We start from the raw sequence: 13,062 nt of genomic DNA on the forward strand, positions 1-13,062 counted from the left end.
AAAAGGTTCATCTTTAGATCTGTAACTTTTACTAATTTCAACTAAGTTAAGGGAACTTGGGAAATCATTACAGTCTCCTGTTTCTTTACAGGACATGGCTCAACAATAAAGAAATACTTCAAATCTGTGTTCAGAAATGTCATGTAAATAAATGTACAGCTTAAAGATAGGTGTTGTAATACAAGATGGAATGTCTTGGCAAAGACTTATTGATGGGACCAGTGGAAAGCTTCAGTAAACCAATTACATCGCTGTGCTTCAATTTTAAATTATAGCCAACAAGAAATCTAATATTAACAGGAGTGGCCGGGTGTGGTGGCTCACGCCTGTAATCCCAGCACTTTGGGAGGCTGAGGCAGGTGGATTACCTGAGGTCAGGAGTTCAAGACCAGCCTGGCCAACATGGTGAAACCCTGTCTCTACTAAAAATACAAAAATTAGCCGGGTGTGGTGGGGCACACCTGTAATCCCAGCTACTCAGGAGGCTGAGACAGGAGAATTGCTTGAACCCGGAAGGTGGAGGTTGTAGTGAGCCAAGATCACACCACTCCACTCTAGCCTGGGCAACAGAGTAAGACTCCATCTCAAACACACACACACACACACCCCAAAAACAAAAAAAAACCTGTTTCTCTCTTCCCCACCATTCTATTAGACTTTAAGCTGGGTTTCAGGACAACTTAGAATGTGTAGGTATAAGACTAAAATATGTAATTGATGAAAGTATTTTACCTAAAGTAGCATATTGAACATTTAAAACTATTTTAGAATCAAATTTGAAGGCTAAGTAACTTTATCGGTCATAGATGTTAACTATTTTTGAAACGGAGTCTTATTCTGTTGCCCAGGCTGGAGTGCAGTGGTGCAATCTCAGCTCATTGTAACCTCTGCCTCTTGGGTTCAAGAGATTCTCCTGCTTCTGCCTCTCCAGTAGCTGGGATTACAGGCACACACCACCATGCCTGGCTAGTTTTTGTACTTTTTTTTAGTAGAGATGGGGTTTCGCCATGTTGGCCAGGGTGGTCTCGAACTCCTGATGTCGGATCTGTCTGCTTCGGACTCCCAAAGAGCTGGGATTATGGACGTGAACCACCACACCCAGCCAACAATTTTATAAATACAAGAATTACTAGATACGGTGTCATTTTTATCATTACCTGAATGAAACCCTACATTCTCCTAAACAACCCAACACTATTTATATTGCACCATACGGAAACCCGTCATATTATATAACATGTTGCACATATTATTCTGTCACCCAGACATGTTGAGAACAGAAAACAAGGTTTGTAGTTTTTAATACCCCCTTTATTACATCTAGTGCTATCTTCTGCACACAACAGAAACTTGGATACTGCTTACCGCATGACTCCAGTATAGACAGAAGGGTTTCAATATAATCTCTTAGTAATAAATTGATAGCTAAAAAGGGAACACATTAATTCCAAATTAATTTGTTCAACAAATGTTTATTAATGGCCCAGTGTACACCAGCCCATGCTGAGCACAGGAGCCAGGAAGATGGAGGAGACCTGCTGGGTGCTGTCCATCAGCTCACTCCCAAGTGGTAGTCATTCCACCCGTAGACCATGGGCTCTTGGGGGCCTTCCAGATGACACAAGTCATTAGCAAGGAACAGCTGCTAAGTCTTGCACAGATCTATATTACTCCGTGTTTCAAATGTATGCCAATGCTACAGTGATTAATATGCACATTCCTTTGAAAGCAATACTGAATTCCTATTAGCTATTGGTCACTGTGTATTTTCTCAGGAGATACTGACTGAGGGGATTTTAAACAACATTTATACATTAAAATGTTTATACATGCTCGAAAACATTGGAAATACCTGATGTGAAAGTTTTAAGAAAATAGAAAGTTTAATAAAAACCAAAAAACCATTTTGGAAAAAGAGATCATTTTCAGAGTCTTCAAGGAATTACTAGCACCTCTAATCTGTACCTCAGGTACAAATATATTTGTTTGCAAAGGACATAAAATATGATTTTTACTTTTATACAAAGAGTATCATTACAAACCATCACATTTACAGTGAGTACAAATATTGACCAGGAACCAATTTGTTTTTCTTTTTTAAAGTTAGGACTTGTCAAAATTTTCTCTCCAAGGACCTTTTACTCCTAGAGCAGAGACTCCCTCAGTCCCTGAAATGTTGAGCCAGGAGGCCCAAAGGGTGGCCATGTGTGTGAAAATTTTTAGTCTCCCATGTAAAATAAATTTTGCATTCTGTTCTGTAATATTTACTTGCTTTTTTAAAAAGTAATCTTTTAAATATTTAACTGTTTCCTAAAATTTTTCTAGAAAAAAAATCAATATTCCAGTAATATAGGTCCTATTTAAGCAGCAGAGCTATAGGCCTGATGCAAGCCTCTCACACCTGTAATCCCAGCACTTTGGGAGGCCACGGTGGCAGGACTGCTTGAGCCGAAGAGTTCAAGACCAGCCAAGCCAACAAAGTGAGACCTTGTCTCTGCAAGTTTTTTTTTTTTTCCAGACGGAGTCTTGCTCTGTTGCCCAGGCTGGAGTGCAGTAGCACAATCTCTGCTCCCTGCAACCCCCGCCACCTGGGTTCAAGCGATTCTCCTGCCTCAGCCTCCCGAGTTGCTGGGATTACAGGCATGCACCACCACGCCCAGCTAATTTTTGTATTTTTAGTAGAGACAGGGTTTCACCATGTTGGCCAGGCTGGTCTTGAACTCCCGGCCTCAGGTGATCCACCTGCCTCAGCCTCCCAAAGTGCTGGGATTACAGGTGTGAGCCACCATGCCTGGCCACAAAAATGTTTTTAAAAAATTAGCTGGGCGGTGTGGTGGCACTCAGGAGGCTGAGTGGGAGGATCACTTAAGCCCAGGAGGTGGAGGCTGCAGTGATCATGCCACTGCACTCCAGCCTAGTTAACAATGAGACCCTGTCTCAAAAAAAAAAAAAAAAAAAAAAAGTAGGGCTATAGAAGGTGATCCCCAAATATACATAACAAAACAACTTTTCAATGGGTTTATTATATGCATAGCCAGGAAATGGGAGCCACACCTGCAGTTCCCCTGAAAATGTGGAAATAGGATGATCTTTTGAGTTTCAAACTATAAGACAAACAATGGATCGGAACAGAAGCAATGATGTATACAGGCAGAATGGAGCCCAGGGAGCTCAACTGAAACAAGGCTTGAGGTAATGACGTTATCTAATGGACGTGCCAATCAGAAGCTGATGTGGAGAAGCAACTACTGGCAGAGAATCTCTAGCACCTTCCAGGGGAAGCGGGTACCCTGGTCCACAAACATGAATATCACAGAAGATACATCCCCAAAGGGACATGGGTGCACAAGGCAACTTGCTTCCCTTGCTCAGAATCCATGCTCACCAGCTGATCATAATTTGGCTTCCCAGGAAGATTTGCCTAAAGGGAGAGAATAATTGATAGTTACATTTCTCATTGTAAATTAAAATACTGATAGTGTTTTAAAAAAATAGTTACTGTGAGCTTGGTTAATGTGGGTTTGCCATGATAGTTCCACTCTCTATGGACTGAAACACTGCGCCTGAGTTTTTAAGGATCTATGAGTTTATCAGACTTTCTGTACACATTAAATATTGGCCAAGGTATGGCCATCTCATGAGAGTGACCAGCTGACCATATTCCTCTACTATCCTCAGGCATCTATACCTACACTGTGCAGTATGGTAGCCACTAGCCCCATGTGGATATTGGGTGCCTGAGATATGACTAGTCCAAATTGAGATGTGCTGTTAAGTACACAATATACACTGGATTTCAGAGACTTAGTACCCCCCAAAAGAATGTAAAACATCTCATTGTTTTTATATTGACATTTTAAAATGATACAATATTTTGGATATATTGGAATAGATGTTACTAAAATTAATTCCGTGTTTTCTAAATGTGGCTACTAGAAAACTGAAAATTATGTGGCTTGCATTCTGTTTCTATTGGACATCAACACTTTCTGTACAAATAATGTTAATGTGTTTGACTTAGAAGTTTGCACCATATCCCTTCTAATGAATTAGACCTGGGAAGATACAGGAATGGCACAGTGGTACCTTTTTTACATTGGTATCAATCAAGTAGAATGGAGTAGCCTTTTTTTATCACTTTAAAAAGGCCAATGATTGATAGAAATAAATACAACTAGTATTTTAGTACTTGCAAGAGTTGCCGATGTCTTAGGCAGTTCACCACTGTGGGAACAAAAGGCCTGGCTCAAAGCTGACCTCTCCCCTGTGTTAGTCAGGACGCCGAACAGCCCTAACTGGGCTTCGGCCTACTCACTTGCAAGGTGAGACATTAGTAGATAAGCTCGGACTGAGTAAACATCTGAGGGATGAATGCAAGAGCCAAGAAGCTACCTTTGATTTCCTTGTAATTTAGCATTGTGTTTTCCAAAGGATTGAGTTAAAAGGTAAATGTCAAAGATAAAAATATGAAAAGATAGGTTTTTATTCATCAAAAGTTAACAGCAACAGGCACATATTAAAATAAGTATGGCAAAGCCTTTTACAAACGGCTTTACACTCAAGCTTTCTCCCAAGAAAATGGCTGTTGCAACAAACTGTAAACAATTAATAAACAGTCTTTTACAGTAACAAGGGAAATACAAATGAACTAAAAGAAAGCACCGGTTTCTCTTAAAACTAGATTACAGTTGTGCTTACTATACATAAAACAATTTAAAACAAATTACAAAAGTGGAATGTTTGAAGTTTAAAATTAGTCCTTATAGTTTGTCCTAGAAAACATCTGTTCACATCAAAAGGCCCATCAAAGGGTAACGTTTCATCAAAGGGAGGGACAAGAAAACAATGCACTTTTTTCAAATCAAAACAAGAAGTTTGGTCACTTAGCTATGTGCATAGTTTAAGGCAACTGGAGCAATCTGTTACAGCTTACCTACCAACCTTCCCCTCCCCCGAGTGTGGCTGCTCATTATGTCACATTCTAAAATAATAAATAAAAGCTTACATTTCAAATCTCTTCCCACATGGAGAAACATAACATGCACAGTCACACATGCACAAACATGCACGCAAACACACATCCATACATTCACACACAACATACCTCTCACTCACTGCAGCGAAAGGGACTTTAGTACCCTTGATCTGAAGGACACACTTCCCCATCCCACTTTTATTTCAGATTGGCAAATACCCTGAGCTGATTATGGTGTTTTAAACATTCCACCTTTTTCTCGCATGTGCAGGTCAAGTGTACAGTAGTGAAAACAACATGCAATGTCTTCACTGCAGAATCATAATACAGCTAGGACATTGGTGTTCTTCCCCTCCCGCCCCAAATTAAAAACTAATTGTTAAAAAAAAAATTGCATTGCCAAACAGCACTGGAGTGAAAGCTTGGCGGTACTCTATGATAAATCTCAGTTTCCAGTGCACGAAATAAAACTATAGCAAATGGGAGGCTTTGGTGGCATCCAAAGAAGAAAAAAGGCAAACCAGGGGGAAAGAGCTGCAGTCTAAAGTTTGATCTTTAAATTTGTTTGAGTGGTTCCTTCACAATCATGCTCCAAGGCAATTTAGAACCAATATTTTCAGAGTTGATTTGTAAACATTGTCTTGCCAGAGGCAGCAGAGGCTGGGCACTTCACATTTCCATTTTCTCAGAGAGAACTTAGTGGAAGGTACAAGATACACATTGTTGCATCAGACTGGTTAAATTCCAAGAGATTGTTGCTGAACAATTCAACTTTCACGTTTTGAAGATTAGACGCTTTGAAAAAGTCGTGGCACATATCAAAACTTCCTTTGTTACTCCTTTCGGATTCTCTCCTGCTGGGCTTTGCATATTCAAGGTTCCACATGAAAGCCAAATTCATATTGCTGTATGTTCAGGTCTTACAATTAACAAGTGGGTTCAAATGATCCAACAGAGGAAATCTTGGAAATAAATAATGCTGGCTGGCATCACTCACTTGGAAACCTTGGCAGTCAAGAGTAAGTTCTCTCACCTCAAGACCCCATTTCACATTTCTAAAAACCTCCAGGAGGCAGTTTGTCCCACTGGTTCTGGGGGTTATGATAACCGATTTTCCTGAGGTAATAACTGTGAGTTCAACTCAAATGCAGCATCAGTGTCCTCACTGCTGGACTGTTCTCTCTGCAGTCCCTTCCAGCTGGCTTTATTCAGCCCCACATGTCCAAGCATTGTCTGGGATAGCCTTGTATTGGAAAACCTGGCCCATTCTGTAAATAAAGGCTCCACTAGGTAAGTCATAAAACCTTGAGAAAATAAATAGAAGAAAAAGTTATTAACATATATGCTGAAACTCTTATCTTTAAAACATCATCTATACAGTGTTAACCTTCCTACGTCCTACTCCAGTATTACCTAGATCTTATTTTTCAAAAGATTCCTGTGTGTGTGTGTGTGTAGGTGACACAGTCTATAAATGTACATATCTGCTTTGAAGAACTGATTTCTTGGCTGGGCGCGGTGACTCACACCTGTAATCCCAGCACTTTGGGAGACTGAGACAGGCGAATCACGAGGTCAAGAGATCGAGACCATCCTGGCTAACACGGTGAAACCCTGTCTCTACTAAAAATAAAAAAATTAGCCACGCACAGTGGCGGGTGCTTGTAGTCCCAGTTACATGGGAGGCTGAGGCAGGAGAATGGCGTGAATCTGGGAGGCGGAGCTTGCAGTGAGTGGAGATCACGCCACTGTGCTCCAGCCTGGGCAACACAGCAAGACTCCGTCTCCAAAAAAAAAAAAAAAAAAAAAAAAAGATTCCTGTGAGTGTGTAGGTGACAGAGTCTATAAATGTACATATTTGCTTTGAAGAACTGATTTCTTAAGTAACTCAATGTAAAAGTGAACTGACAAACATATCCAATCTTTTCCGGTTATCCTTCTCAGTGGCACAACTACATTCTTCTACTTAAGCAAACGTACACTGGCCATATCAACTCTGAGGATACCCGGCCATAACCCAATTTGAGGCAGAGTTGCAGGGCAACAACTGGAGGCTAAGAAGGGGTCTCCTTCAGGACTGAGGGTGACGTGGCCTGAAATGAAGTGGAGCTGGCAGTAGTCTACTGCTTTACCCCTCAGGGATGGAATCTTCATGCCTGGTCATGATTACAATTGGTCATTTTATTTAACTCAGAATTTATAAAGCCAAAACTTATGATAAGAGTCAGTCTAAAAATAACAGGTGGGGTTAGTGAAAAAAAAAATAATTAAAGTGAACACCAAATGTGTACCAGAGACCTATTTGATAAACAATTCATATAATCTCCCTTAAGTCACAGTCAGAAAAGGAAAATGAGTGATTTCAGGATTGTCTGCATCTTTAGCTTGTACAGCACTCCACTGCACATTAAATCTGACTTAATACTAAGTAGTATCTTGCACAGGGTCAAAAGAAGCCCTCTAGAAAATAGCTATCAATCAAATCATATTATATATCGGGAACAAAAAACATCTTTCTCACATTTTGATCTGTTAAGAATAGGGAAAATATACGTTCAGATTCTATCACTGCTTTAAAATTGTCTTCATATCCAAGACTCATTGCAGCAAAAGACCATGTAGAACACAGACAACATAGGTTCCATTTATCCAACGTAAGAATCTCACCAGAATTAAAGCAACTAGCATCCACTACTTTTAATCAGGAAAGTTATATATGGTCTGATGGCTGAATTTTTAAGTGTACATAATTATGGTATCTGAAATATTATGTACAATATGTGCAATAAGGCTTGCTTTCATTGATCCATTCCCTCCACACATATTTACTGAGAACCTACTATGTCCCTGGCACTGTGCCAGGGTGGCTGGGTATACAGCAGTGAATAAGACGGACAAGATCCCTGCCCTCAAGGAGCTTATGTTCTGGTGAGGAGAAAGAGATAGCAAACACAGAAAAGTGTCATTAGAGTCAAAGCACACAGCAGCTTTCTGGCAGCCATCCTCACACTACAGTGTCATGTTGAGCCAGCCACCCAAAGCCCTGTCTTTGCTACGTGCCATAAAGTCATGAGCCACGAGTTGTGTACCCACATGCAGGCCCTTATTATTATAGGTTTCACACCATTCACCTTATTTCATCCCTCCCACTGTTCCAACTGGTTGAGATCCTTGGGGATCTTACCTCCAACAGCCAACAAATTAGCTATCACTTCTGGCTCTATGTTAACCTAAAATTTCTTTTAGGTCTTAAATACTTGATAAAAATGAACAGGCCAGAGCCACGGACACAGCCTCTCTCTCGGAGGGCAGGACTCTCTATTAATTAGTACCTCGAACACAGCTGTTCAACCATTTGTGAATCTATTTAATTGTACTGGCCCCACAAGCCTCTACTTTATCTTCACAGATTTCACAGGACGCCTTGTCAAATGCCTTACTCTTATCCAGTACATGATATTTTCTTGTTCAACAAAATTAGTATTCCTATCAAAGAAGGAAACTGTATTAGTTCAACATGACTTGTACATACTGCCCCGATGCTGGGGAGTAGTAATCACTGCTTGGTGAGTTGCTAAGAGGCTGGGATTGGATTTGATGTCAGAAAGACCTGGATTGAAGGCCAACACCAACACCTGTTAACTGCATGAAGTGGGCAAACCATCTGAAAATAAGGATGCTTAAAGCACCTGTCCCCTAGGGTTGTCGTGTGTAGTCAGCAGATGTTAACGATCACCATCAGATCAGCGACCTTATCCCTGACAAGTCATTCTAGATCTGTACAACACTGACAAGATCAATAGCTTGAGATGAACAGTGAAAGGGATCTAGTTGCTACCTTATAAAAAGTGCAATGTTTTAAATCTCATTTGCAAGTTCTCCCATTAAACAAGGGAGTAGTTTACTCAGATAAAAATACATTTAATATTAAAAGTAACTGAGTTGACTACCCATTCACCTGTCTTCGATTCAGTTCTCTTTTGTCCATTTTATTTATTTATTTATTTTTGAGATGGAGTGATGGAGTTTCATTCTGTTGCCCAGGCTGGAATGCAGTGGCACAATATCAGCTCACTGCAACCTCTGCCTCCCAGGTTCAAGTGATTCTCCTACCTCAGCCTCTCGAGTGGCCATCATGTCCAGCTAATTTTTGTATTTTTAGTAGAGGTGGGGCTTTCACTATCTTGACCAGGCTGGTCTCGAACTCCTGACCTCAAGTGATCAGCTCGCCTCGGCCTCCCAAAGTGCTGGGATTACTTTTGTCCATTTCTAATGTATTCTTTTGCATTTGAAAATTATTCTACTTTAGAATCAAGACAAAGCATATCTGGTTCTAAATTGTTTCACTATCCTCCCAAAAGAAAAGCATCTGCTACCCTCAGCATTCCTGGCCAGTCTGAGCTCTCTGGGAGATTCAGCATCCCTCACACTCCTAAAGTCTGGGCCACACTTCTACATGCCCTTCCCTTCTCTACCTGTCACTCTGCAGTCAAATCGGCCACTACACACTTTCTTCCACCAGTATCCATTGCAATCACAATGTAGCACATATTGTGCTACCTTCTGAGTTTCTTGAAACCTCATCTTTCTGAACTTTGGGCACGTATTTCACTGTGTTCAGTCTGATTCTCAAAGGCCCTATTTAACACCAGCTACCCAAATCACACTCCTCTCTCTATTCCTTGTTGAGCTACTGCCCCTGCAGAATCCCCCTCCTTTATACCCAAAGCCCAACACACTCAATCCTAGTCAACCTTCCTGTGAACTTCTGCAACAAGCTACACATACTTCAGTCACAGGACACTTTCATTACGCTTTCTGTAATATTACAGTTAGTAGTTCACTCAACACATAGTTCTCAAGGGCCTCCTGCTTCCGGTGTGGTGCTAGGCTCCAGGAATACACAACCAAGTGGATCAGGCACTTTGGAATCTGGAAGAAAAGTGACTGACGCCGCCTAAAGCAAGTGGAGAGCAGCTTCTGGAGAAGGTGACATTTGAGCTGGCTCTTCAAGAAAAATAACTCTATGAGGCACATGGAAAGCACTGGTGAGGCACAAAGAGTGAAAGAACAGCGTGGACTTGGGAAACACAGAAGCGTCCCGAGATGCTGCAGGCAAGTGAGAGGGAAGCTGAGGCAAGATGGCTGCAGAGCATTTGAAGCCAGATTATAAGGGGCTGTCTAGGATGTTGAAGAGTTAGATTGAATCAACAGGCAGTGGTAAGAGTCCGGAAAGGCAGTGGCAGAAGCTGGTCTTCATATTATGATCAAGCTCAGTGGGTCACCTATCCATTGTTACTTATCTTATTTTTGTCATTTCTTTGTTTACCTATCCATTTTTAAATGGCAGTCCCAAATGATGCAAAATAAGCTTCCACATGGGCAAATAATGGATTCTTATTTACATAAGAACAGAAACAAGTTATTGCTGCTGCCTGTTCTGCAAAAATATGCTTTTTACATCCAAAATTAAATGAGAATTAGAAAAGTCGTAACAAGGGAAAACAAGGGTAAAATTTCTTAAATTATTTTAAAAAATAGAAATGAGCATAATTTTAATATTTTATATTTCAAATATATTTCCCTTCTTGATAAAAACAGTGGCATTTTTCTAACCAGCTATATCTAAATATGTATAGTTACCAATCTGGATGTTGGCAATAGATTCAGTGTGACGATCGCAAAGTGGACTCACACCCAAATGATACTTTTTTTCTATATCTCCTATAAATGAAAAAAAGAGGAGTATTAATATGAAGAATATCTGCTGGTTAAATACATAAGTAAAGGCTTCAACATACCTGCATTTCTTAGGAAAAACACACTTAATCCTCATGATAGGACAGCTTCACAATTAGTTCTTTTTAAACTTTTAAGTTATTCACACATAGAAGAGATTGCCAAGCTGATATTTTTATTTAAATGCAAGAGGTAGAAAACTTTCACCAGATGTCATCCCAAGACTGTAATTTATAACACATTAATATACAACTTGAAAGGAAGGTTCATGAAATAAAGATTCCTGGATCTGGGCTTTAAATTACACATACACAAGTTTTTCACATTCGTATGGCCCTCCACACATGACAAGGATAAAACAAGTTCAGGGAAGTCTTTCTGTACAGCAAAATTCCAAACCTAATCTATCTATACTCATAAATGCATAAATATATCTGATCATTCCAAAAGAGGACTTCTAATTTTCAAAACAGATGCTCAATTTGTAGAGTATTGATTATATGTATATCTATTGTGAATTGTTACTAAAAATATCAAGACTCTACTGTTAGACCCGTATAAATTACTGAGTTATTTTATTCTTATGATGTTAAAAAAATGAACTGGATAGATTAATTATCGCTCAATACTGTAACGTGCCTTGATGGAAGAATTCCTCCGTTACTTTTTCACTCCACTGCTTGCTTAATTCCCAGGTCCGACATGGGTTACAAATATCAGCACATTTCAAAGCCATCTAGCAAACAAAACATTAATATTGTTTTAAGATATATACACACTTGACAATAATACCAAAGAACCAAGTGCAAGGACTGGATTAACCATAAATATAAATAAATAAGCCAGAAATATAATTCTCCTATTTTTAGATGTAAGAATTTATGAGAATAAAATGCTATTTCTTAATTGGTACCCTAATCTTGTAAAAATTGTCTTCAGCAGAAATCTTGAGTATGAAAAACATAACCGATGATGCCTTCCTAGGTAGCAGATTCACCAGTGATCTCCTTCTGGAAGGAGTGTGTGCTAATTGAAGGAAATTCCTTAGCTTGCCCTCAAGATTTAACCACTCTGAAAAACTACACTAGAATATTTCATTTTTTAGTTTGACAGTCACATAATTTATCCTAGAAATAGAATGTTTCCAAGCCCCATTTTACCTGTAAAACCAAATGTCTATGTCTGGTGTCTTCTAGGCATAAATCACCTCTATCCAAATGGGACCTAAACAAAGACAGATACTCATTCTGGCGACTGATGTCTGTGGCTAGTATCAGAGCACCTATCTGTGTCTCCATTTGTTGCCTGGAATTAGAGAAATACAAACAGAAAATATAAGACTTTCAATTAAATGTTTACTTCTTGATTTTTTTTTCTTAACCATAATAATCGGAAGGCTTTATAGTACCCTAAAATATCCAACTATCATTCAACTTAAAATTTATCACACAAAAAAATGAGTTTTATGGAATGCTTCAAAAAAAGCTATTAAAATAATCAAAACTAAAACCAAGAGAGTTTGTAGGAAAATACCAATATGCAAACATTCCAAAAGGAGAGTCTTTATTTTGCCAGTCAAGGTGGTATTATTTGCTTAAAAAACAAAAATCAATATAACATTGGTATGTTGTTTGAGAAAGTTCCTTGCTGGGATTCTTTGCTGGAAAATTCTCGTGCTGAGGGTAATTACACAACTTTGGTTTCCTTTTTAGTGCCTGAGATCTGAAGGCAGAAGGAAGATTCAAATAGAAAGAATAATGACCCATTCAACAGCTGACTCCTACAGACATTTTGACTAAGATGCCTGTTGCAATTCCCCTGAGCAACTTAATAAAGTTCAGAGTCAACTGTGTTTTCAAGGTTAAACTCAAGAACCAATCAGTTATCTGTAAATGAATATCCAATTTTTCTGGAAGGAAAAAGGTAACATGTTAATACAAACAGCAAATACATACATCATTTATAAAACTGCCTCAGGTCACTTAACAAGATAAATACACTTTAAAAAAAATTCTTGCATTTTGTTTTAATGGGCCATAGCAAACACTGTCTCTGTATAATGATCAGTAAAGAGCTGTCAAATAGATACAAAGACTCACAATACTGAATGTTAAATAAAGCAAACTCTAAATGAAGAAAACATTAAATAATGCTATTAGGTAGTATTCCTTATTTCCATTTTTATTAAATCTGAGAACTCAACAGGGTTAATCATCAAATGCAAAACATGATTTTTAAAAAGGGAATAATGAAGCAAACATTTTAATCTGTCTTAATTTTAAGATCATAATTTACATATACTGTGTTAAAGTTTAAGCAATTTTCATATTTGTACTACAGCAAAAAAT

The 13,062-nt window shown here is 39.0% G+C and overlaps 1 protein-coding gene across 1 annotated transcript in view; it reads right to left on the bottom strand.

Annotated features, from left to right (window-relative positions):
• Window positions 1-4,465: 4,465 nt before the first annotated feature.
• PDE7A (phosphodiesterase 7A) overlaps window positions 4,466-13,062 on the bottom strand; it is a 121,300-nt gene continuing 112,703 nt past the window's right edge. The window contains exons 11-14 of the mRNA XM_012000204.1: window positions 11,875-12,019; window positions 11,354-11,450; window positions 10,619-10,699; window positions 4,466-6,279 (exon numbers count right to left, since the gene is read on the bottom strand). Coding sequence (XP_011855594.1) covers window positions 6,074-6,279; window positions 10,619-10,699; window positions 11,354-11,450; window positions 11,875-12,019 — 529 coding nt within the window. The 3' untranslated portion in view covers window positions 4,466-6,073. The remainder of the gene's footprint in view (window positions 6,280-10,618; window positions 10,700-11,353; window positions 11,451-11,874; window positions 12,020-13,062) is intronic.

The sequence above is a fragment of the Mandrillus leucophaeus genome, unplaced genomic scaffold (genome assembly GCF_000951045.1).
Source record: "Mandrillus leucophaeus isolate KB7577 unplaced genomic scaffold, Mleu.le_1.0 Scaffold621, whole genome shotgun sequence".
Classification (NCBI taxonomy): domain Eukaryota; kingdom Metazoa; phylum Chordata; class Mammalia; order Primates; family Cercopithecidae; genus Mandrillus; species Mandrillus leucophaeus.